Below are 27,554 nucleotides of genomic sequence, written 5' to 3' on the forward strand. Positions count from 1 at the left end.
TATATCTCTTTGTGATTTACAAGCTAAGCTGTGTACCATTAGCTAATTAATTAAGTTGAATGTACTATTATTTCAGACAGGAGAGTACCTGTTGACCCATGAAAGCACAACCACTAAAAAGTAACTTTTGTATATTCTTGTATGTTTGAAAAGTCAGTCAGTATTTCATGTCCGCAGATACAAGGCATCTGGAAACTTGCAGCTGAAATACCACATACCATAACTAGACTGGATTAGTTCTTCAAAAGCAAGCATCTGTGCATATGCACTGAGGATTATATTACAGGGCCGGGAAAGTATGAAGAAAGAAGTAGCAGTTCACTTGTTCCTCATCCGGGGAAGTATGAAGAAAGAAGTAGCAGTTCACTTGTTCCTCATCCCTTGCCTGCAGAAGTACAGAACGCCTCACAAATTTGGTCATATATTTTTTAATACTACCTGATATCACATCTCAATTTTTACCTCTCATCTACAACCAACTTACACATTTCAGGTTCCACTTTCTTTCAAATGTCAACATTTATAAGGTAAGTATATGAAAATATTCGTTAAATAAAAAGTTTATGTCCAAATTAAATAACTCTAAAGATCATTAAAGAAAAGTCTACCAAGAATGCCAAGAGTTTAGAATAATTTTAAGAGGTTTACTAAAATTTGTGTATCTCATAAACTCCAGTAGTGAACTAAATCACTCTTTACATACTGCAAACTCAAATATTCTTCCAATGGGAAAGAATGTCCTTTCCTCATTACTAGAAAAGATGAACTCCGAGGTTCTATTCTTAGGAGAAACTTGTGTCACATACAAACATTGAGAAACCAATCATTCTTACATTCATCAATATGTATGAAACATACATTTGGGGCCTGGCACATTTCTAGGCACTGGGAACACTTCTGGAGCAGAGAAATCCCAGTTTTTAATGAGTCTATATCCTGATTCAGAAGTAATATTAAGGAAGTAAAATCACACACATACATATGTTAACTAGACCTCTGGAGGGAAACGAAGCATGACAAGAAGGCTCACGTTGGGGCAGATGAGACAGAAGGGTGATGGAAGACAGCTTTAAGATAACACTATAGCAAAGACTTTAAAAAGTGAGAGACACAAAGAACAATTCAAGTTAACTAAGTACAGTGAGTGCAAGAAGTGCAATGAAGTCACCAAAGGAGCCGTGACCAGATCTTCTGGATTATTTCTTGAGTGAGATGGGAAATCACTGGGGAATTTCTAGCATGAATATGCACAGTTCAAACTTAAATTTTATAATGGTTATTCCTTGAAACAAAGCAAACATCAGTCACACAGAAGTTAACAGAGAAGGCGGGCTTGATCTACATTCTGAAAAGCACTGTAGATAGCATGAGCAAGAGAGTTAAAGAAGCTGATATGGCAAAATTCCTCCATGGTTTCTGGTCAGCACATGTAGAATGAGAGGAGATCACATCTATTAAACAGAACCAGCAGGTATAATTCTTTGAAGAACAAGAAGACAGTTCCATGGCACAGTTTTTAGACTTCTTGTATTTGTGATGTCTATTTTATAATTAGAGGGACACGTTGGGAAAGCAGCTAGATCTATAACAGAATGCTGTTCTGGGTAGGCTGCCATATTTCATGCAGATTCCTAGTATCAGTTTACAAAGAGCGAGGCCTGTGAAGACATGAGATTGCTTGAAATCATTTATAAATTAGTAAGAATAAAGAGGAGACGTAAGGACCAGTACTGGTGGCCCATTAAAGCCAAGGAAAGTGTGAAAGAAGAGGAGAATTCTACAAAGATGACAGAAGAATGGATGGGGAAGATGGAAGAGTCAAACATTCTGTATATCAATTTAAAAGTAAGAACCAAAACTGAGTGCTAAATATTCAAATGCTGCTAATACATCGAAAGGAGGACTGATAAGTAATTACTGCTTTAGCAACTGTGATGTGCATAAAACTCTGAGATACCTTTAAAATAAGAGTTGAAGACTTTTGTTTTCATACAAAAAAAAAAGGAACAAGATTCACCCTTCTGTATGAAACCACCATTTCTGAGAGTAGTCAACAGTTAAAAGTATAATGGGCCTTTTGTCCACTTGTGAATTCTTTATCTGTGCACAGAAATATTGAGAGAGAGAAAAAAATTCCTTAAAGGTCCCAAAAGCAAATATTAACCTTGTTATGCACTGAACACCATGTTAAATCCATCAGTGAAGGATGTGTAGGATACTCTGTGCTATGGATTCTTCCTCCACTTCACAGGTTCTCACACACAATCTGTAGCGATAATCTAATTTAAAAAAAATATACCAAAACAAGCAACACACAGACTGTTTAGCAAGGGCAATGGCCATCTTTATGAAGAGTAAAGAACAGTGTACATAACTGACTGAATTTCTACAAACTAACAATGAAAAGCCAAAAAATAAACATTTTAAATACCACTGTCATTGGAAGAGCCAAAAAAAAATCATAATATAACCAAAAGCATCTAAAGCACTGCACCATCTGAAACTAGCAACAAGTATAAAGAGAAATATAGAGATTTATGTAGAGAGATGGACTCTATCCATGAGTAAAACTGTACAATAAGACATATGTCTCTCTAAATTGATCTGTACACTCAAGCAATCAAAATCCCACTAGAATTTTAAGAAGAGTGGACATGATGTTTGTAAAATTCACGTGGAAATATAAAAGTGATCTTGGTTATGCAACTCAAAGAATATTGGTGAACACCATCAATAAATTTCTGTTTGTTATGACACTCTTAGAGAAGCCACCAACTAAAAGAAGATCTTACAAAAATATATATCTAAAAGATATATCTGAAAAGGGCCAAAATGCAGAAAAGCTCAACAGTTACTCCACAATTTGAAAGGCAACACTTTACAGATGTATCTGGAAAGAAATAGCACCAAAGATTCAGTGCCAAAGTACAGAGTGTTGATTAACATAACTAGAAAAATACATGCTGAGGTCACAACAAGATGATCACTCTAGAATCACTACTGTTACAAAAATTAAGAAGAATGACTGTTCCAAATGCTGGAGAGACCATGGACAAACAGAATCTCTCACACAATGCTGCCTGAGTACAGAATTATATGAACACACTGGAAGCATTAGATAACTCTGTCCATATACTATGGCTTCTACATAAATGTACACAGCAACTTAATCCAAACTGGAAATATCCCTGTTGTTCAACAAATAAACAAGTTGTGATACATTACACAGTTAAATATCACTCAGCAATGAAAGAGGAACACCCAACTAAGGACAAGCAGGAACTTGCTCAACTTGAGATAGGACATCTTCAAATCAAATAAATAAGACTCTATAAACTCAGAACCCACCTGTCAGTATCTGCAACACAACTTCAAGTGTTGCTCTAGAGCTGCACTGAAAACGCTATGTCGATTTGTGAAGAGTGAACACTTTGACCCATCATGTCTTCCTATCCATGAACATAGCAAATCTTTTCATTTACTTACGTTTTTGCTTTTGATCAGAATTTTGATAGTTTCCCGCATGTGAGCTTTGTACATGAAACTTTATTAGATTTTAGTAGATTCTAACACTTATTTTAGAAATGTTCATGTAAAATATTTTCCCCAGTATATTCTGATCAGGTTTCCCCTTCGCCAATTCCAACTCCTCCCAGATCCTTTCCCTTCCGCCTATGCCTTATTTCTTTCTCTTCTTAGAAAACACGTGTTCATTGTAACTCAGTTTTTAAAAAAAGCAATTTTAACAAAAGCAGTTTGAAGGATAAAACTTCATGGCTTGATAATGCTACTCCTAGGAGCTGTGGGTTAATACTAAAAAAACTCTAGTGCCAACTGTAGCATATCTTCATATGACAACTGTGGATCAGAGAGGTCCTACACACACCCAAAACAATGCACGTTGGCACTTCCCTTGGTTTCCCACCAGAATTAGAGATAGGATCCTATTTCTGATGACACAACACACCTTGGGTGAATGATACAAAGAAATTAACCAGGAACAGCAGTGAAAACTTCTTCCTTTCTGGCAGTTTTTATAATATTCAAGATGTTATACAAGCTGCCGGTGGGGAAGGAGCACCAATGATCATATCTGGCTATGAATCCAACAAATGTAATAAGAACTACCCAGACTGGAGGAGCCTACTTGTGCAGCAGTGGCATGACTAGGAATAGCCAACAACTCTGGGTTTGACATCTGCTCCACAAAAGGAAATCCATGCATGGCACTATACACCTGGTCAAAAACCAATAAATGGGAAGTGAAAGGTACTTGGTGGGAACTTACTGCTATTGTTCATTTAACCTGGTACAACATCAAACTACCTTTTAAATGTTTATATTTAGACCCACAGCCAAATGCTACTACGACCTTTAAACAGATAGTCTCTCTGTGGAATGAATAGCAGAGAAAATCATGGAGGCTCAAGGTGTTCAGAGCGAGTGGCAGCGAAGTATTCAGCCTTAAACAGAAAAATTGGTACTACTCCCTTGAATGTTTCAGTAACATTCATAAAAATAGAGTGGAACAAGCCAAAAGACAGTGAAAAGGGCTGAACACTGCCATCTTCTGGACAGTAACAGTCACTGTACTGCCTAACAGTCCTAACTCCACAGCCTGCATAAGAATTGGTCAGTAAACAGTCAAGCATGAATAGGACCCTATTCCCCTCATTGCTGAAAATTTGGTTCCTGACTGATGCTGCAAGGAGTCATTGTCTTCAGTTGTGTACCTAACTGGATGGATCCAGGCCCATGATCACACACAGACCCTAGTTAAACTCAACAACATGAATCTTGGAAAGGAACTAGTATGGGTTTGATGAGAGGGATAAAAGGAAGGGGGGAGGATAGAGTAATAAAACTGCACTCTGTGTGTGTGTGTGTGTGTGTGTGTGTGTGTGTGTGTGTGTGTGTATGCAAGTGCCAGAGAACACATTTAATTAACAATAATAGAAAAGTATTAATGACCACATAGAAAACTAAAATAGATGAAGGAAAAAATAAATTCATAGCCTACTCATGAATATTACCAAAAGAGATGAAAAGATCACCAATGTGAAGGAGAAAGTTAAAACCACAGAAGAAAACTTCAGCATGGAAAATGAGAGGCCGAGATAGAAAAACAAATAATAAAAAGTGAATCATCAACATGCAAGATTAAGTATTAGAAAAAGAATGAAGCCAAGACAGTATCAGTTAGTCATGTAAAAAACAAAAATAATCAAGACCAAACCTAACATGAGCCCAAACTTAAGAATATAAGAGTAGAAATGTTCATATAAAAAGTAGAGGGACAGAATCTATTCAATAAAACTACAGCAGAAAACTTCCCAAATCTAAAGAATTGACACCTCCCACAAGGGACTTAGAACCCCAAATAGACATGACCATAGAAGAACCACTCTATAACAGTGCAATGAAAATTTCCAAAAACATTTAAGAAAAAAATGTCAAATCACTTACAAAGGCAAATGATCTAATTAAAGATAGCTTCCAAAAATATAAAATACCTAGAACATCTTAACAAAGGAATGAAGGATCTCTACAATGAAATTTTCATAATACGGAATAAACTTGCTTAAAGATAGAAAGATTCCCATGAACTTGGGTTTGCAGAATTACTGTTGTAAAATGGCTATTTATCAAAAACTATCTTCAGTGATATCCCTATTAAAATTCCAGTGATGGTCTTTATACACAACTACAAAAACAATCCTAAAATTCTCATGGAAAAACAAGAGACTCCAAATAGGCAAAGAAATCCTAAGCAATAATAACAACGCTGGGGGCATCAGAATATCTGACATCAGACTGTCTCATAGACACACAGTAACAAAAACAGCATGAAGTGGGTCAAAGGTAGACACACTTAAACCAATGGGGTAAGACAAAATGACCCACAAATAAACTCAAACAGCTATAATCTTACACACACACACACACACACACACACACACACACACACACACTTGTGTGTGTGCACCAGGAAAGTATAAAGGAGACTGAAAGCTGACTGACTCAAAGAGACAGCAATGGGATACTTGTGAGATGAAAGAGAAGGGGGACAAACAGAGAAAGGAAGAGGACCAGTCATATGGGGAAGGATGGCCAAAGAATGGAGCTGTATACAAATAAAATATAATGAAATTTATGTATGAAATAATGAAATCAATTCTTTCCTATGCTAAATTTAAAAATAATTAGCAAAATAAAAGTATAAAGCCTTATCATTCACATATAATAAAACCTTCGGAGTTTGAGTATCTTTAGCCATGATCTAACACTTAAGGCTTCCACTTCACTAATGCTAACAGGAAAATTGAAAAGTGATTACCAAATGTATTTAGAACTACTGAAATTAGTTTACCTTATTTCTCTGAGCCACAGAACACTCTTTATTTACCTCTAAGACCACTTCTGTATTTTCTTACTGCATAAATATTTGCTATCACAAAATTTGGACTAGACCATGAAATGCCTAAATAAAATTCAGTTTCTAAAAAAGTAAACTGTTAGTATCAAAAGGAAATTTCCCAGAGAATATCATCTAACTCATTTTACAGGGTAGTAGGGTGTTCCTCCCATATGCCCAGTTCACAGCAAAAACAGTCAGGAAGCAGCATTTTGGATCTGAAAGGACATTTTGCCACCCTTACCATGTTGTGCACAGTATGTACAGGAAAACTTGCAAAGTTCTACATAAAGAGAAACGCAATTACTTATCCAGTTTTCCCAAACTTCGATGACTTCTAAAACTAAAGGCAGAGAAGGGTTGTGGCCCACAAGTAAGCGCTACTTCCACCACAGGCAAATGTGTAAGGATTTTCACAGTAATTACCAAGACTCTGCCCTTCTGATTCCTGAGATGGTTAATATTGTCAATTTGACAGGTCGTAGAATCACCATGGAAACAAGTCTATGGGCATGTGGGATCATCTAGATTAGGTTAAGTGAAGGGGAAGACCCACCCTAACTGTCCGTGGTACCATTCCACTGAAGAGGCTGCGGGTCGAGGCTGTACATGAACACTAGCTGAGAGCATCATTTCTTCTACTTCCTGACTCTGCAATGTGACCAGCTTCCCCGAGGTCCTGCTGCCACGACTTCCCTACCATGATAGGACTGAGAGCCAAAATAATTTCTTCCTTCCTTAAATTGCTTGTGAAGATATTTTGTCTCAGTAATGTTATATTTTTAAATAATGAAATTAGTTATAACTTTGAAGTTTTACTCATAATAAAATGTGTAAGTCACAATACTTCAGTGATCATAATTAACAACAGTAAACGATTTTCAACCAAATGAATTGTCTTTCAACCATACTTTGGAATTCACTTCTGACTTCTTTTGGTTCAGTATTTCTGATCTTAAATGTACGGCAGGTAAAAGGAAAGCAGGAACTCATAAGCAGGCAACTGTCATCTCATAGCACAAACACTATCTTTCAAGCACTAATCTACTCTCAAGTTTCATATATATTAATTAGCCTTCTATATATTTAAATGCAAAACTTTGTATACAAGTTAATGTGAACGAATAATCTTGAAAACTTCACTCAGTGTTAAGGGCAGAATCCACAAAGCAGTACTCAGAGCTTACAGCTCAGTGGTATACTTTTCAGTTATCAAGTGGAGATACAAAACTACTGGTGCAGATCAGAGTCAGAATGGGAAACAGCACTTGCTACCAATCCTAATGGCCTGAGCTGAACTTCTAGAGGTAACATGGTGGAGAAGAGAACCAACTCCACAAAGTTGTTTTCTGGCCTCGACATGTGTCTGCCATAGCACACAGGTGCCCACACATCCACACCCACATATAACACCCACTTTCTACATAAATAAATACAAAGATTTTAGAGTATAAGTATGTAAGAGGGGGAGAATTCAAAAACATAACTTTGAGTCAAACTTTGTGTATTCAAGAACACAAAGATTCTCTAAATTATCACTAGTAAAACTCAGGGTATTTAAGTTTACCTTGCTACTTAAAAGATGCCAAAGTTACCACCTAACTAGCAAAGTTTCAGCAAAATAAAAAACAAAAGCAGAATGAAACAAAACCAAAACCAAGCAAACAAACAAACAGAAGTACTAACTAAACACTAAAAAGGATTAGCAAAAGTATTTGAGGATCAGATGAAAACTAGCTCGATTCTACAGTGCACCAACCTGTTTTCCTTCTAAACTGGGAATTTGGGCATCTCTGGTGCAAACAAGAGTCAATGGTAACTGACATTTCGTATTTGCCATCACAACTTTTCCTGGGAGACTAGGGGAAAAAGTACTCTAGAAGTTTGTGCCTGGCTTCACCAGGCTGCCTTATGACCCATTGCTCCTAATGCTTGTATTGTTTTGCTGTATAAAAGTATGTTGAGTCCCAAAATCTTGAGAAACTTTCTACCATAGAAAACAAACATCAGGGCTGGATGGCTCTGCAGTTAAGAGCACTGGCTGCTCTTCCAAAGGTCCTGAGTACAATTCCCAGCAACCACATGGTGGCTCACAACCATCCATAGTGGGACCACTTATAGTGAGATCTGACGCTTTCTTCTGGAATAAAGGTGTACACACATAGAGCTCTCATCTATATAAAATAAATAAGTATTTCCAAAAAGAAAGCATCAGTTGGTGTGCTCTTCCCTGGGATCTGAAAACATATACATACAAGTAACATTATACAGGCTGAACAGGTTGTATTTAGAAACATGACCCTCCCCCCACACCCCAAAAATGAAAAGAAAACCAGGAATTTGAAAGACAGCAAGGAAAAAGGTACACAGGAGGTCATGGAGAGAGAAAAAGGGATGGGGAAATGATGTAATTAAATTACATTGTAATATCAAAACTAAGAAAAATTTAAAAACCATCAAGGAACTATTTAGAGCACTGAGATAAAAACATAATGTATAGAAACAAGTAACAAGAAGATACAATGCGAAAAAGTATTAGGAAAACTTTAAACATATCTAGCATGAACCTTGCTCTTCATAAATTCACAATGTTTTTTTAAGTATGCTTATGGGTAACATTCATAAATGTACAAGTCCACTAAGTTTAAGTCAGTCTGTCTGTCTGTATGTATGTATGTACATTCCGGACGGGGTGTGTGCGTCAGATTCAGTGCAGATTTAGAGCTAATAGGAGCACAATTGATGAGATCTTCACTTTAAGGTAACTAGTAGAAAATATGAAGAATCTGGAAAAGACTTATATGTCTGTTACATCGACTTCAGGAAGGCATTCGATAGAATTTGGAGGAAAGGACGTTGGAAAACAATGAGGTTCTACAGGTACCCAGAGAAAATCTAGAAAATGCCTATAAAGATACCTTTGCATCAGTCAAAGTCTGTGGAGAATAAAGTGATCAGTTTAAGACAATTGTAGGAATATTACAGGGATGGGTCCTCTTACCACTACTCCTTAATATACCCCTGAAATTAATAATAGCAACAGCCCTGAAGGATGAGGAGAGAGGCGTGCAGACAGTTGTGCGAATCCATAACTTGCATTTCACTGACGATACAGCACCACTTGCTGAAAGTCCAAATGAGCTGAAGGCCATGGTAAATAGAGTGACACCCTCGGTATGAAAGTAAACATCAAGAGACTGAGATACAATCATGGGAAGGGCGCACAAGGATTTTAAGATTATAATTTCAAATCAGAACCTCATGTAAACAGTCAACTTTGTCTATCTGAGAGGAAACCTCAGTTCAAAGGTGGGAACTACTTCAGACATCGAGAGGCAGATAGGGAAAATGAGGGATGCATTTTAATATTACACAACAATTAGAATAGCTAAAAGAAAACATGCCATTATAAAGGAAACTCTCATACTCTACTGGTAAAAGTATAAACTGTTGGAAGACTTTTCAAAGCAAAGCATGCAAAATTCTACTACCAAGACAGGTGATATGATGCTTGTAGCAATACTATTCGTAAGAGTCTTAAAAGTGAAAACAACTCAAAGAAACATCAGAACCCTAATAACTTTTACAGAGTCAGGACAAAGAAAAATATACAATGGTTTTAAAAAATGATACTATATAATAATGTGGGTCAACCCACTAGTAGCAGTAAAAAAGTATTTTGCAAGTTTAGATGCAATTTTGTGCTAACAGAATTGTGGTTGTCTGGAGACCTGTGACTGAAAAAGAGTTAGGGGCCTTTGGAATGCTGCCAATGCTTTCTTTCTTGGCCAAGTTGTACTTTCATGGCTATATTAACTCTATTATAGTCCATGCAAAGGCATGCTTCCATATTTAAGTTTTAGCACCATATTCATCTTTCTGAAAATTTCTCCAAGCCAGCTCACATTTAGTATCTTCAAAATATTGTGCTTATCTGACACTTTGACTTGAATCAAACCCTAAATCTCAGTTCATATTACCCAACAAAAATCATCGCACTTTTGCTATGGATTCATCTGTGTCCTAGATTATGATATGCTGAAGACCTAAGCCCTAGTACCTGCAGATGTGACCTTATTTGGAAATAGAATTGTCTACACAAGTAACATGTAACTTAAGATGTGGTCATACTGAAGTAGGGTATGCCTTTAGTATAACAGACTGTTGTACAAAATTCCTATGACATATGTTCAGAGTTATATAATCACAGAGGCGGTTACTCTAGTGGCGTAGCTGCAAACAACAAAGACTGATTGCAAGAAGGATTCTCCTTTGTCCTAGAACATGGCTTCTGACTTGCATAGTTAGAACCTAAGAGAATGCATGCCTATGGTTCACATAACTGGGTTTGCAGTGCTTACTGTGGCATCCATAGGAAGCTAATGCACCGTCCATATAATTTCTCATTCTCAATTCAACCGCCACTCACCAAATAGTATGCTCCTCCATTACTTATCCAATACAAAATCCAAGTCCACTTATTTCTTTGCATTTTTCATATCCTGGGATCATCAAGACATTTTTTTCTTCTAATAATCTCTTATTTTAAACCTTTCTCTTCCATTTCTCTTATTACCATCTTAATTCTAACCTAGAACATAGTTTATGACAAATCATATTACTTTCCTTATATAACCCCTCTCTTCCTTAACTGTCAAAAATTGCTTTTCTTATATTATTTCTCTTGTCCTAAACTGTCAGACATTCCTTTACCTGAGTTTAGATGGTACTAGCAACTGAACCTACAGCCTTATGCATGCTACCCAAGTACTCTACGATCAAGTCCTATCTCTAGACTTTTTGTCGACTTTTTTCAGAGTCTAAGTTGTCCTAGAAGGCCTTGACATGAATGATCCTCTTGCCTTAGACTCCCAAGTAGTTGGTTTTACAGGTCTGCACCACCAAATTTAACATCCAATTTCAATAAATTCGGTGTCAGAGGTAAAGCTAAATTTCAATGATTTTAAGAGTCTGAGGAGACTGCCTTTGTGATGGAATCTGGCATATACCTCTAGATGCCCAAGTGGCCTCCTCCTGTTCTCCATTTCCGTATCTGCACCACTCAGTATCCTTCCATCATTTACTTTAGCCAGAGTCAAGTTCCTGGCAGTTCTTAATGGAGAATTCTCAATTTTAGTGTCTTGTCTTGGGCTGCTATCGTAAGGGTGCCAGCTTCATTCAGTCCTACTAACAGACGATTATTACTTTCCTGCCGTGCTACTCTTCCAGCCTATCCAAACTCAACCATCTCCTGAAGAACTCACCACTAACAATATCACGGTGGGGATTAGAAGTCAACATGAGACACACATATGTTCAGTTCCTAATGAACTGACTCATTCTTTTTCTCTCAATTTGATTTTTCCCAAAAGTGGGTCTTAGCCTACATCTTCACTAGATAATTCATTGGGATTTGGCGGTTTCCCCCAACTGCTTGTCCTAGAGCTTAGAGAGAGGGCTCCAAGGTTAGGAGCAGATTACAGCCACCTGCAACTCCTGCTCCAGGATATCCGGGGGAGCCAATGCCCTTTCCTGCACTCCATGGCCATACACATGCACACCTGCACACATACAAATAATCTATAAAATAAAATTGAGTCTTTATTGCTTCGATGTCTTCTTCCTAATTAGGAAATCTACTTATCTACTTTATTAAAAAGCTTTTTTTTTCTTTCTTCCTCTCTGCCCACTAAGTCAAGATCTTATGTATTTCAAATTGGCCTCAAATAATGACTCTTGATCTTCTGATCCTCCTGCCTCCACCCTCCCATGTGCTAGGATTACAGGTGAGTCACAACATGGGGAAACTGCACAGGGCCCATGTATGCTGAGCAAGCTTCTACCAGCTGAACTATGTGTTTTCAGGTGTAGGAGAAAATGCAGGCAAGACCGGGCAGTCAGTCTCCCAGGCACACTGTGCTTCTAAAGAAGGGGCATGGTGCACTATGCTCCTTAAGTCAGAACACTGAATTTTGAAGCAGTGTATATAACTGGGGGCTAGTCTGCTAAAGAGTCTGCATTCTCCACATCTCCTTTAATGTGCTTCTTCCTCATGGAGTCTCCGGTGGGAGTAGTGCTCACTATTCAATCTGAGGTGATGTGCTGACCAATCACAGCTGATGGGCTTCCACTAAACAAGTGCTTGCTCACATGCAACAAAACAGACACCGTTGCCTGAAACCATTTCCAAGGTGGTTTATCTCTACACCCTTTACTGTCCATGGGCACAGCTGTCCATTCCTGACCGGGACATCCTAGTAATGACAGCATACAGCCCCTCCAAATTATCCTTGCAAGATGTCTCACGTCTTTGGCATCTTCAACAACCCAGGCTTCACCTTCATAGCTTCACAGGGCCTTCACTTGAGAAAATTATTCGTCATACATTACTTGGACTCAATGGCTCTCTGAAATTGTAGAGGGAATAATCCACTACCCTCTCTCAGCCTTTAATTGTGCTTGTTTCTAAAAACAGCAGGACGCTGCCAGCTTAGGATGGACCCTGCCCCACACAGACCACATTTACAGCAGTCTGTAAAATGAACAGAAATTTCCATAACATGCAAAGGTTTTCTAGGAACAAGAAACTCCTTGGATCTTTTTTACACATTGAAGGCATAGGTGGGTGGGGTCCTGCCCCCAGGAAACCTTCTTATACTAGTGCAGAGAAGACTTCTCATTAAGGCCCTACTCTCCTAATAATTACTGCACTGCCTTTTTGGCCCACGACTCTACTGTAACCCTAAACTTCCCAGTGTTCTGTTCTTTAAACCACCCTTTGTTTTTGCTCCACTTGCTTCTGTTTTCATTGCACAGTTGCCTAAGAGTAACAACCATGCCACAGACCCAACATCAAACATCAACTATCCTCAAATTTTCTCTGCCAAAGAAATTAGTTTGTTACTTTTGAATTTAGCTTCATACAAGTTCTCAGGACAAGGGTATAATAATGCAACCAGATTATTTGCCAAAATATCAAACAAATGGCCTACAGCCCAATTGCTAACAAGAGTCTCTATTCCTCCCCTGCCCACACTAGTCCCAGTACTATTGTTTTGCAGATCCCTTGCAGATTCTCTTGAGCTCTGTTTTTGCCAATCCAAACTTCCAGAGTTCTCTAAAGTTCTTCAAAAAACAATGTGGTCAGGTTCTTTACACAACACTCCTTTCCCTCTAGTACCAATCTTGTTAGTCACTTTTCTGTTGCTGTGAAAAAGCACTGGCTAAATGCAATTTAAGGAAGAAATTAGTTTATTAGGGCTTATGTGTTCCAGAGGGATACAGTCCATACTGGCAGGGAAGAAAAAAGGTATGGTGGCAGGAGTAGGAAGCCGACTGATGACAACATCTCCATCCAGAGGGGAGGGACAGGAAACAGAAGGTGATGGATTTCCTCCAGCAAGGACATTAACTCCTAAAGTTGACATAACTTCCCCAAATATCTACTGGAGATCTAGTGTTCAAATACATGAGCCTGTGGGGGACATTTCTAATTCAAACAACCATAGCTCCTAATTGCCTACCAGTCTAATCTCAGGCAAGATAATAATCACTCACTTTCATAAAGTTCATGTTCGAATGCCACAGTGATACTGATTCCTTTTGGGATCCTCACGCCAGTGGTCTTTTCAACCTACTATCTTCTATTTTACTAGATTCCCTCATAAAGGCAAATGTAAATGTCTCTTTCACAATTCAGCTAAACTGTTAGATCCTCTTCCAGTCTTCCTCTATCAGCAGTAAAAATATTCCTTCTATAATCCCACAAGTTTAACTTTCATTTATTTTTATAGCACCAGAGACAGAAGCAGAAGCTGCATGATAGTTACACATGTGCTCTACCCCTGAGCAATGTGCGCAAATCTCTTCTCACTTTTTCCTTAGTGGTAAAGTCTCACTGTGCTGCTGGGTGTGTGGTCTTGAACTTGCCAACTGAAATCCTCCTGTTTCAGCCTCCTGGGTAGCTGAGATTGTACATTGCACCATCAGGGCCTGTTGCACAGACTTTACACTGGTTTGGTGTAGACCTAGAGTGCAATTTGACTTTCACAGCAATTTTGTGAATGAAGTATAATTTAGTAAATTTCATAGATTTTGAAACAGACATAAAGTAACTAGCACTCTCTCCTCTCTCTTCCCACCCTCTGAAGATCTCCTGACACGTCAATTTCTTAGATGAAGGGTATACAGCTTAGTGGTTCAGTGGGAGAATGTTTGTCTAGCATGTTCAAAGCCTAATGTTTGAGTCCTAGCACTACACAAAGTAAAAAAAACCAAACTGTACATGTCTTAAGGGGAGTATTACAAAGGCATCTTCTATGTTTAACAGAAGGGAGCAAAAGTCTTTTTCCTATTTGAAATAATAGTTTTACCCAGTTGAACTCTACTTATGTCTCTTTTAGACCTTACTGATCATATTTTAAGCTATACCCAGCATGTTTTTACAGATCTCATATATTTGTGCATATATATGTATAAATTTTATTAGTCTTAATACTGAGTTTATAAGCCTAAGAGTAGCTATCGTGAATCTACCATGAAACATGGATGATTTCTACTGTGGCTTGATTAATAGTCCGTGAGCAGCCTACCTCCCGCTCTTATTTCTAAGCTTTTCGATTTTTGCATAACAAGATCAAGTGTTATAATTACCTAAGCCTTATCAATAAAATATTTAATGCACACATAATATTCAACCCACTCTAGAAACTTAAAGTTCACAAGTCAACAAGGATGTTCTCTAACCATGTCCCAGGAGAAACAGTTATGAATACAGACACAGTCACTGCTGCATACGACGGTAGAGGGCAGCAGAGCAACAGCAGTGTACTAAAGAAAACCTGCTTCTTGAAATACAACTTCAAAACTAAAGCTTTGGAGGACAGGAGACTGAATATTATAAAAAAATTAGCAGATTATTTATATATATAAAAACATTTTCATATACATCCAGATCCAAGTATGTGTGTTTATACAAACACAATTCAGTTTGAAAAACAATGCATGGCCTCAAAATAATTACAATAATAATTAATTACTTACAGTTTTCTCATTAAAACCATGAAAATTATTTCTGAACTATCTTCTTAAATGCAGAAAAGAAACATAGTTTAGCCAGACAGCTTTATTTTTCTACAGAAGTTGTGTTCATTACGACAGTCACCCCTAGATTTGATAGACTTTTTAAATTTTAAAACCAGTCAACTACAGGGTCTACAGCAGCTTAACCCTTTGACATCTACAAATATACAACACACAGAACACTTGTGAATGAACTGCAGCTCTACTGCCATTTCTATGTCAGATTTCCTTCCACGTGAGTACTGCTTTTAAGAATGAGGAAGCTACTATGAAAATTGATATTGAATACAAAAGCATAACTCGCATGTCTCTAGAGTCTTGTGCTTGGGATTTGTTTACTTCTTTCAGGTTTTACAAGAATTGCAGAGATTCAGAGTAGCTATGCCAGCCATTAACACATGTACAAGTTAGTGAAAAAATGCTGTTGAAGCATACTTAAACCAATGTTCAACTGTTCTGTGCATTATCCCCTACCCCACCTGAGACATAATCTCTTCAAAAACAATTAAGCAAAAGGTATTAAACATTTTTTCTAAATAAGCATCCAACAGATTTCTAAACCAGCTGAACTCAGAACTATAAGCAATCATCTCTAATTTAAATCAAATTGAATCCACAATGGTAAGACCATTATGAAATGAATTTTTAACGTAACTCAGTGTAGCTATACCTAAGAAATTTTTTCTGTCTTCAATAACAATGGTCCAAAATATTTTTTAAAGACAGTCATTGCTATCATGCCCAATTCACAGAAATAATTCATGTATAAAGTTGATCTTATCAGTTTTCCAATACTGCATTCATTAATACTTTTGTTTTTCTCTGAAGAATGCAGCTCACTCTTAATTGTAATTTTCTCAGTGACTGAGTTAAAGGGCTAGCTCCATAAACCTACTTATATAATTTTTCACTTGATACTATCATGCCTTCTCAACAGCAGCTCTGGCATGTTTCTACTGTAAGATAACACGCTATCAATTATAAGTGCACCCACTTCACGACATCATAAAGGTATGCCCCCACTGGAAGCTGTTTAAACTACATCCACACTAGCTAAATACACAGCTCATGTTACAATACCACTAAAAAAAATTTACATTTCTCCAAAAGGTTAATTTTGAACTTCTTCAAATTCAAAATAGCAATACCAATGTGAAATCAACACACAAAACAAAACAAACCACAACGCGAAATCATCTCAGTTAACAAAGTCAGACCTATCAATCTTCCCTCTTTGTACCTCAAATTTAAAATACATCTCAACAGTTTCTTATCTCCCATAATATGTTTTGTATAGCATAGCTTTTACCACATAATAATAAGCATTTCACAAAAAAGAGTTAAAACAGAATACTTTACAAAACAATTTCTTAGACCACTATAATCTAATGCACACTGTGACTTTTTGTGTGAGGGGTATTAATTATATAGTATAAACCGTTTCTCATTCCCAAATAGGTATTTTCTTCCAGAGAAGAATGTTCCACAGAATACTATCAACACTATTGTAAACATAAAACCTTTGGGAAATGGATTTATACTCTCACTGTATGTGTAAGCAGTGGTGAGGGGCACCTTAATGAGGAAAGCCATTCTTAGAGCAAGCACCTTTGGATGTAAGTTGGTAGAACAGTATGATTCTAAACCCAAAGCGCATAACCTACCCCAGAGACAGATAATTTATAGTTTAGGGCTTCACTGTCTGGAGTGGTGGCCACGAGCCACAATGCATCTAACTACTAAGAGCATCAAGTGTAGTATCCAAATTGAAATAGCCCATGAGACTTCAAAAACTGTAATATGAAGCAAAATACCAATAATTTTTAATATCAATTTTATGCTGAAATGGTATCTGGTTATGTCATGTCTGCTTTTCAAATCCTCTGATGTACTCTTAGGAAAACAAAGTTACGTGGTCCTGTTATACTCTATTGTACATATGCTCAGTTAAGACTAAACTTGACCTTGTTGTTAAACTTTTGAAGTAAAAACCAAAAAAATCTGAGTATCCCTACATGACGAGCACACAAGAGTACAAAATAGTGAAGAAAACGCTAAGTGTATTTCTTTCACAAAGTATTCACATCTGGTCAAGTTGTAAACAAAGGACGTAACGCTAGAAGTCATCTGGGAGACAAATATGAAGATGTCTCTCAGAATACCTGAGAACCTCAAGTTCTCCAAGCCTCCTGAAATCTGTTGACCTCATGTCCACAGCAGGGTCTAGTGCAGTGGGATTTACAGTTTCCCTGGTAACTGAGATTTGCAACCATCCATACACTCCACTCTCTGACCCTGACCATCTGAGGAATTATTCATACTGGCCTTCTCTCCTTAATTTAGCTATTTTATTTCTTCTGGGAAGAACCTAAATAGCTAACTTATTTAAAATGGTTTTTTTTTCCCTTAAGCATTTTTAAAGGGAACAAAATAACATTACAAAAACTTCCATCTCTTTTTAATCTATAGAATCACATGCATAAATTATTTTAAGTCTACAGAATCACAAAGTATTGAAACCTTTACTTCCATTTCTAAGCTATCCAATCCAGTCACAAGCTGGTGGTCTTGTACACGTCTCTTATTCCATTTTAGGATCTACTCACAACATAAGAGCTCTTCCCTAATCCCCTGGTTAGAATGATGGCAATCAATCAATAGGTATACAGGAAAAGTAACCTCCTTGCCACTATGCTAAACACATGAAATTCACAGTATAAGCATAAATTATTATCCCTTCTAATGTGCAATATAGATGAACCAAGACAAATGTAAGGAACCTCTCACTAAAAGTTCAAGCTGATGGCTTCTAAAAGAGCCATTTAGGAAAAGAACTTCAAATCCACCCTGAACAGGTTCCAAAAAAACCTAAGTTAATGACTTAACTGTCAGAATGTGCTAAAACTGAAAAATCGTCCAGGGTTTGAGAGAAGGCTCAGTTGTTAAAGTGCTTGCATACAAGTAAGAAAGAGAACTGGAGTTCAAATTCCCAGCGCCCACATAAATGATGGGAGGAGAAGGCAAGCGGATCTCAGGCTAGCCAGACCTGGGTTCAAGTCTGGATTCAGGTGGAAGATCTCAAAGAATAACAAAGAACAGACCAAGATTGCCAGCCTCTACCTCTGACCTTCATATACACCCCCATCTGAAATATCTCTGCATATACATGTATGCATACTGCACATCCATAGACATGTAAAAATATATAAGCTGGGTGTGGTGACACATGCCTTTAATCCCAGCACCTGCATAGAGGGACATTGGAGCTCTCTTGAGTTTGAGGCCAACCTGATCTATACAATGAATTCCAGGTTACAGCTACACACTGAAACTGTGTCCAAAAACAAAGAAAACAAGTACTTTTAAAAAACCGAAAGTATGACAAATGGTGTTTGGATTGTTAATTTTCTGAATGCTTGGTATGAAGAATGTTTAAAATTCCATTATTGTCTTAATGTTATTTGATTTTATCTAATTTACATACTAACAATAATTATTAATTAAATGCCTTTTCAAAACTATACAGTCCTGTCAATTTTTAAGACATTAAACACAACAATCTCTAGAAATACACTTACTACTTTTAACAGATCAATTACAGAACGTCAAAATAATTTTTATTTAAAATAAGACTATCATAGATAGCTTCTCTTCAATTAGTTTTTAATGAATATCTGGAAAGTTTTAGTTCTCTAAGTATACAGATGCAAGATACATATCACAAATTGTAAGATACTAATGTATGTGTGTATGTAAATGTATGAACCATTATCCAAATCCATTAACCAAAAAGCTACAATTCAAATTGCTCCCCCCAAAAAGTTCTTTACACATAATGCCTCAAGTATAAATTCCCAAACAATGCACAAATGACTGAAAACATATAAAGTTACTGTAAAGCCAAGGAGCATATGAAATTTGAGCACATTTCACTTTTAGAACCTCAGTCCTATCATGATGGTGTTTATCCACAGTACCTATATATATATATAAGCCAATACTCAACTCTCAGAGGCCAGAGATGGCTCAGTAGTTAAGAGCATTTGCTGCTCCTGTAGGGGATCCAAGCTCAGTACCCAGCACCCACAGGAAAGTTCACAGCAATCTTATCTCCAGTGCCCGGGGATGTGTCACCCTCTGCTGACCTCCATGAGCACCAGGCACACATATGGTATTCATAAAGAAAAGCAGGCAAATATTCGTACACCTGAGATAAAAATCTAATTTTCTTATCTTAAATCTGAAACATACCTGATTTCAAGTATTTCAAGTAAGAGATTCTTCTAATATAAACATGGCGTGCCAATAAATACACTTTATACTAGCACACGCATCCAACTCTATAGCTAGGCCCCTTTCTGATGCTATAGACAGAAGTGACATTTTATTTTATTTGCTTCTAAAAGTGGTTGACATTCCAATAATTTATGTTTTACAATATAGACTCATACAGATCCTAACTTGATGGTATGGATGCTATAGAAAGTAGAATCCAAATTGTGTCTCCCTTCCATTCTCCATCCCTACATGTTCAATAGAATCATCGATTTTTCTAACTGAATGTATGAAAAACTCCCAAATCTTAAAATATAGTCAACATTGCTAAGGAAGGATTTAAGTAGTTTCCACACTAATACACATTTATTTTGACTATATTCTAATATTTTGAACTAGCTACCCCTTTATAGAAAATATATCTAATAAATATTTCTGAACTACTGATTATATGATACAGTCATAAACATGCAATTGTCAATTAATTAGAAAATTCAACTATTTAGGATTAAGAGTCAACTAGGATTTACAATTTATAAAGTACAATGTAATAAAAGCTAGCATGCAGGAGCTACCACACCCATGTACTAAGTGCTTTAGTTTTCTTTCATTTAATATCCTAAGAACCCTATTAATAAGATGATATAAGTACCCTACCAGTGATTCGCTTTTAGTAAGTTGCAGTCTTCATTCAGAATCAGACTGACTTTTTTAGGGATTAAACCGTAAACTGCAGGAAGAGAGAAAAAATGAGAGACACAGATGTCTTATATCATTAAACTGTCTAATCTCAAGAAGACTAACTCAATTGATTTTGAAGTTAATTTTAAAGTCAGGGTTTTTAAAGTACAGTGGTAAATCTACTTGCTGAGAATATGCAACTCCTGGATTTCATCCAGACCAATGTTCACACACCCATAAACATATACCCATAGTCAAAGACAACAAAACAACAAAGTGAATTCTACCCTCATTCATGTCTGTTAACCTAATGAGTTATGTTCTCCTATCCCAAGAAACTCACAGGGTATCATACACTGTCCTGGAATCATCTACTTCCTTCCTGTCTATCAGCACTGCAAGCATGTTGCGGCAAGCACTGCCAAGTGTGTTCCCAAGTGTTTATAAAGTACCTAAAAATAGTCAAACTGTTCTTACAGATTTGCATTATGTGATAGCTTATTTTCTACCATCTTCTAAACATTTACCATAAGATAAAGTCTTGGTACAAGGGCACAGGCAGTGTGGCCAAATCCCAAAGACAAATGGGGCACTAGAAGGGTCAAAATTTCTATCTTCTAATTCTTCAGTGCCATGTTCCTAACACAAGATTCTCAATCTCCCAGGAAAAACGTAGGAAGAAAAAAATGAGACACATGATAACTTTTCAATTGGCAATTATCATCAAAAAGGAATATGGAATTTCAGAATTAAATTATGTTTGCTGAGTCAAGTATCATATAAACTTGAGCCCTTTGACCTTCTAACTAGAAATGTCTTGGACTTTAAAAAAACTGGCAATTTCTTGACCTCTGAAACTCTCATTCTAAAAACTCAGCTCTCAAATCAGAAATGGGTTTGCACCCTGAAATCCCAGAATTTAGGAGAGTGAAAGAATTAGATCAGAAATTTGAGGCGACTCTCACTACACTCTAAGATTCTGCCTCCTCATCCTGGAGAGAAAAAGTTTACTTCTTCAAATTCAAAGAAGATAGTATAGAGTCCCTAAAAACACTAACTCTGGTATACATATATATTCTAAAAGACAAGTTCTACCAGTGATGAGGGACATTTTTAACAGTCAAATTATCATGATGACATCAACCGGTCTAGTTAATGCAATAATAAATGTAAACAACTTATCAAAACAAATTTATAAAGAGAAAAACAAAACTGCAAATGGATAAAAGCAAGCACAGCACTACCATTAACAACCAGGTAGGATCATCTTCTTAAAGTCTAAAACCTTTCAACTCTAAAACTGAGTGTACTCAATCAAAGAGTATGAGCCAAGTCCTGTTAGTATGATGGAATGCTAATATTACTATCATTCATAGATCAACAGGTTGTAGGAAAGGCACTTACATGAAGAAAATTCTGTTTCCATACTCATTAGCATCCCTAAGTCAAGACAACTATGCCCTATTCAAAGACTGTTTTCTAAAATACAGGCCGATTTTTTAAGTGTCATAAGGGCTCATAAATTAGGATATTATAACGCAAGTCCAAAAGGCAGCCCTTTAAATGAACAGCACATATTAACATAGCTACAGTCTATGTCTACAACAGCAAGCAGAGCTGACTCTAAAAACTCCAATTTATGCTTCCTCTAAATCACAGTACACTTCCCTACACTGCTTAGTTTATAGGGTCCTAAGATAAGCGATCATCCTCCTCCATTTGAACACTATATACAAGCTCTCCTTCAAACCTATTTCCTTCACCTACGTAAAAATTAATGTGCGTTCCTGAAACTAAGCAACAACTCACTACTAACGCTACGATGAAATTCCCAAATATAAACTAGTTTGGGGATCAACTTTTACATAGCTTCAGTCTCCTATTGGGTTTGGGGTAGACAAAATGCCCTCTAGACCTACAAATACTCCTTCGCTACTGAACACAAACTAAGTCATGACAGTAAAATGTCTCTATCACCCCCAGGATATCCAAGTATCCCGAAGTCATGCGCACCACCTACAATCCTCCTTAATGGCTCGTAAGAACAGCGTACAAATTCAGTTGAGAATCTCCTATTAACTTAACAGGGGTAACCGGGCTGAGAACTGTCTTAGAACCAAATATCTGCAGACTAGGGATATGCAAACTGCGGATTAGACAGCATAGCCTTTATCACACTGCATTCCACGTAGATCAGAAACTTGCCTTCCAGCACTGGAAATGTACTGAAATTCTCAGTCTGTAAGTGGCACTCAATCTCAACATAATTTCGTCTCCCTCAGAACCAACTACCCTGACTCACCTACCAATTACAGGATTTTCTTTCTTCTGCATTACAGTACAGGCATTTGAACGTATCTAAAGAAATCTGCACATATCTCTCCTCTTTAATAAATACTGGTAGAACATCAGCTTTATAATAACCAGTGTCTGAGCAATCTAAGTTTTATTCCTCAACCTTTCCCTTCAGCAATCCTTAAATGAACAACATCTTGCAGCATTTTGATATCACCCAGACCTTTAATCTCCTAGACTGATGGCTTTTCTTATTTTTTTTTCTTTCCCAAATCAGTGCCATTCACTGATTATCACGTCTCCTTCTCTTGCATGAAAAGTGAATTTATCATTTTTTTTTCATCCTCTTTAGAAAGTAGGAATCTAAACTAGACTCAGATCCAGGGAACATAACTTACAAAGAAATTATTAGCTCCTAAGCATGGAGTGGAAAAAGACACACGGGAGAAACCCGGGGCTACTTGTTTTAACAGCCAGGGGACAGCGGATGCAATATGTATTTTAAAGGTAAATCCTGGGTCCCCGAGAACAAGGTTTTCTAAAATAAGCAAGGGGCAGCGTGAAGGACGTCCAACAACTGGAAGGCTGTGTGTGGATAGCATCTGGGTTCAACCCAATGATCCAAAGGTTGCCAGGGCACAAATGTGGCTGGAAGGGGATGCTGCCGCAGGGGGGGGGTTTAAGATGGAGCCTTCTCCCGGAGACCAGGAGGCGTGGACCCGAAGGCTTCAGGGCTCCAGGCTAGTGTCCGAAGGGTTTCCGGACTCGCGGCTCAAGTTTCAACAGAGAGAAAGGAGGAGGCGGCAACGTGCATCCCGGCATCCTAACCTCACTCAGCCCACAAGTCCGCGCTCTCCGCTTCCTCGGTGCACCAGCTCGGAAGTAACGGTTCCCCGGGCGCGCGGGGTTCCGCGCACCGAGCTCCACCGCTGACCCCGGGGGCCTAGCGCGCGGCCTCGGGGGCGGGAAGCCAGCGGCCGGAGCCCCGTTCGCTCTCCCTGCCCTTCCCGGGCCTCGCCCGGGGCGCGGCGAAAAGTTTTCCAGGCAAAGTCCGCGGCGGCCGCTCGCGCAGCCAACCGCCCGCTACAACCGCCTCGCCTCGCCTCGCCTGGTCGCCCGGACGAGCAGCCCGCGCCCGCCCGCCCCGCTGCGTCTCCCTCTGCCCCGCGCCCACCCGCTTCACCTACCACAGAGCCGGGAGAAGAGCAGCAAGGGGATGAGCAGCAGGAGCAGCGGCGGCGGCGTCGGGGCCGGCAGCAGCAGCAGCAGCCCGGCCGCGGGAGGAGAAGCCGAGGAAAGTTGTGTTTTGCCGCCTCCAGGACACAACGGGGCCGGGCCCGGGGTCCGCGCCATGCCCGCCCTGCCCCGGCCCACCCGCTCGCCCGCGCCCCGGCGCCTCCGGCTCTGGGTGGCGGCGGCGGCGGCGGCCGCGGCGTGGAAGGGCCAGCGCGCGTGTCCTCAACCCCCGGCTCCTGCGCCGTCGCCGCCCGCCGCCACTCGGCCGAGCGCTAGCGGGTGCCTCGACTCCGCCGTCGCCGACGCCACTGCCGAGGCTGAAGCGGGAGCCGCCCGCCGCCCGCCGCCGCCGCCGCCACTCCCCTCCCCGCGGTCCCGCCCGCCGCGAACTCCTGGGAACTCGGAACGCACCACCCCGCCCTGCGGGAGGGGGAGACGACGCCGACCCTCACCGCCGGGACGAGCCCGCCCTCCTTCCCCGCCGCCCGGCTGCCCGGACGCCCAGCCGCCCGCCGAGGCCCCTCCCACCGGCCTGCCCTCACGCTCCTCCCCTTTCAAAAAAAAAAAAAAACTTCATCCACTTGGAAAACCGGGCTTTTCCCGAGGCAGAGCGAGCTGGACCAGGGTAGGCGGCCCCGCCCCACGGCCCCGCCTCGTCTCCCCCCCTTCGCAGCGCTGGAGATGGTCTCTCCCACTCCGCCCCTCGTGGGGCCGGGGCCGCCGGGGCACACCGAGGCTCGCCCAGGAGGAGGGCTGCGGGACTCCCAGTCCTGGCTCCCTCTTCTCCCGACTGGTGCGGATCTCCAGCCGGACCAGGGACTACAGGGGGTGGTGCGGGGAAGGCAGGATTCAGATACCCAATCTCCGGATACCGGAGCGGGAGGTGCCTGTTTGGGAAGAGCTGGATGCCTGCCGCCCGCTGGACCAGCCAGCGTTCTCCCTCTTCACCCCGGCACGAGACTGAAAGGAGACACTCCACTCCTTCCTCCTGCCCGGGGCATCCCGGCTCTCCGCTGTCCCGAGCCTGCGTTAGCCCAGGCTTTTAGCCTGCTCCTTTCTCTGGGAGGGCGGTTTGGTGGAAGGGTCAGCGGAACTGGCGGAGGACACTAGGGGCCCCGGAAGGTTTGCTTTCTAGCTCTTGCTTCTCTCGGGCCGCCGGGTTGTCCACTTTCTGCGCCAGGCGACCGGCAACAGGAGGCCATGGATTTCTCCCTTCCGAAGGCTTCGAGTGCGGTCGTGTTTTTTTCTTTGATCGTTTGCATGTTCGCACGTGTCGTTTTATTTTCTTCCTTGTTTCTTTTTGAGCTATTCGCAGAAAAGTGACCTCGGGAAGTATTAAACATTTACCCTTAAGAGGAGCCTCTTTGATTCACCATAACCCTCCCTCAACCCCAAATGGTTGCCTGCCTGCCCTCATCTATCTACCACACACAGCCAGAGTGACTTGACCTTGAAGCCCCAGCCACAGTAGCACGACAAGGGGAAGGGGAAGGATGGATGGTTTGTGCCGTCTGCGTTAGCAGTGGAAGCGGAGGACACCGTCCCAAGGCCTGACACCATTAATTTTACTTAGGTCCTGCAATCTCCACCAGATGCGCTCTAATAAGAATAAGACCAGCCACCAGAGATGAGCCTGTGCCAGCTAAACTAAAGCTTGCTTTGTGCCCAAGAGCACAGTGTGCTCAGACTTTGAATTAGGGACTCTCTTCACCTTAACACACTGATTTATGATGTTTTTTTACTCACCTCCAAGACCACACAGCATCCTACCCAGTCAGTCTCTCAGTCTCCCCTCCCCTCCCCCCTCATCTTCCTCCTCACCTGTCTCCTATGCTGTCTCCCAGCACTGGTTCTATTATCACCACCCCTTCCCCATTTTTTCTCCTTCCATCTGTTTGCCCCAGCCTTCCTGCAATCATTACTTTCTATCACCTATCCTCAAGGTTCGCTCATGAATAAACCTTACCCTGCATTGCTGGGGAGATCCCCTGATGATGCTCATAATTGACAAAATGTAGCTATTGTGACATTCCTCAGCTGTGCTGACACCACTGTTTCCCTCGAGAACATTTCTTTCCCTATTTTCACATTCCCTAAACCTAATTTACCTGCTAAATTTAGGCAGAGCCCACTGCTGCAACTACTAGCTAATTATCTGTTTAGATAGCACTTTAACACGTTGTTGCGATTCAGTTAAATGTTAAACAACCAAAATTTTAATATTGTTAGCCAATTTCATTTCCCCAGTCTTTCCCTGATGGGTCCAGATTCCAGGAAAAGTAATTTCGCTAACATTTTCAAAGGTGCCAAAGGCTTAATTCAGGGGCTATTGTGTAATTTGCTGCAAAAATCATAAGAAATTAACAGGTTGAGGCTGTCTCCAAAGGATGATGTGGAACGGCTAAACTATTCCCTCCATATATGGAGGCAGTGAATAGTTGCTTGCTGTGATCATATTCTCTCACCTAAAATGAAACAGGAACATGAAAGAACCGTACTTACAGGCATGATATGAGTAAAAAGAGCGTTGTGCTGGTGTTTTGTGTGAATACATGCTTTATGCTCTAATAATAATAATTTGTGTTGCTGTGGCATCTCCAGCCAGAGGTGTCAAAGCTCCTGTTCATATCACACGGAAGGTGACAATTACTATTATCCCGACCTGACAGCTGGAAGAACCTAGGCGCAGAGGTTAAGTGTGCTCTGCAAACCCTGCCATGCATGCGCACTGTTCTTTCTGCCAGACTGCCTTCCTGCCTTCCAGTGGTCATCACTGAGCCCTCGGGATACTCTTTGAAGTAAAAACTGTAATGAGGTACTATGATTTTTCTGTCTTCTAGATGACCAGTCTGAGATGACATCCTCTTTACCAAGCTCGATTTTTCCTGATGGAATTATTACTAGGCACACACACACAAAAAGATGCTACATTTCATAGTAAAACTCTTTCCCCCATCAAAGACTAGAATTACTGATTTTTTAAAAATCTTTCACATGAGACCATTAATGGGCCTTATAAAAATTTTAGTTGTCTTTTCCAGATAAAATCGCATTAAGAAAATGGTTGGAGAAATAATCACATCTAATCCATTAAAGTTTTTAACACCATTGCATATTGAAATATGTATCTGCATGTTAGGAAAATCATCTGAAGAAAAGATAACCCAATTCTAATGCCAACAGCAGTTTTATTGTTTCATATTAAGTATTGATGGGGTTCAATCCCACTTTCAGTTTTAAAGACAGTTTGCCAAGTATCACAGTTCATTCACTCTTAACTTAAAAACGAAGACTGTTGTGTAAACAATGACGTAATTCTATGCAGTGCATAGTGCAGTGGATTTTAAATTGGTTCCGAAGTTTGAGACTAGTAAACTTCCGTGACAAAGTCAGCCATTTGTAGACCACGTTGGATAGTATATGCGTTAACTAATTGTCCCTACCATCCTCAAGCTTAACCCATGTAAAGAAGCATAAGTTTTCCTTAATGCAGGAAATGAAGAATGGCTTACGGAATGTTTGAATGTTAGGACCATATATGACACTATAGGTGTTGTTAGCCACTTAGACT

General features: G+C 39.8%; 1 protein-coding gene across 4 annotated transcripts in view; it reads right to left on the reverse strand.

Moving 5' to 3' along the window:
- Positions 1–24,245, reverse strand: part of Nectin3 (nectin cell adhesion molecule 3) — a 117,939-nt gene extending 93,694 nt beyond the window's left edge. Inside the window, exon 1 of one of the 4 annotated variants that reach the window (XM_085685560.2) lies at positions 23,935–24,245. In XM_085685560.2, the coding sequence (XP_085541686.1) occupies positions 23,935–24,100 (166 nt within the window). In that variant the 5' untranslated portion in view covers positions 24,101–24,245. Of the gene's footprint in view, positions 1–218; positions 271–23,934 lie in introns of those variants that run through there. The other 3 variants (XM_085685563.2, XM_085685558.2, XM_085685561.1) reach the window with 3 other exon arrangements.
- Positions 24,246–27,554: the final 3,309 nt, after the last annotated feature.

Source organism: Myodes glareolus, chromosome 2, assembly GCF_982192425.1.
Source record: "Myodes glareolus chromosome 2, mMyoGla1.1, whole genome shotgun sequence".
In the NCBI taxonomy this organism is placed as follows: Eukaryota; Metazoa; Chordata; class Mammalia; order Rodentia; family Cricetidae; genus Myodes; species Myodes glareolus.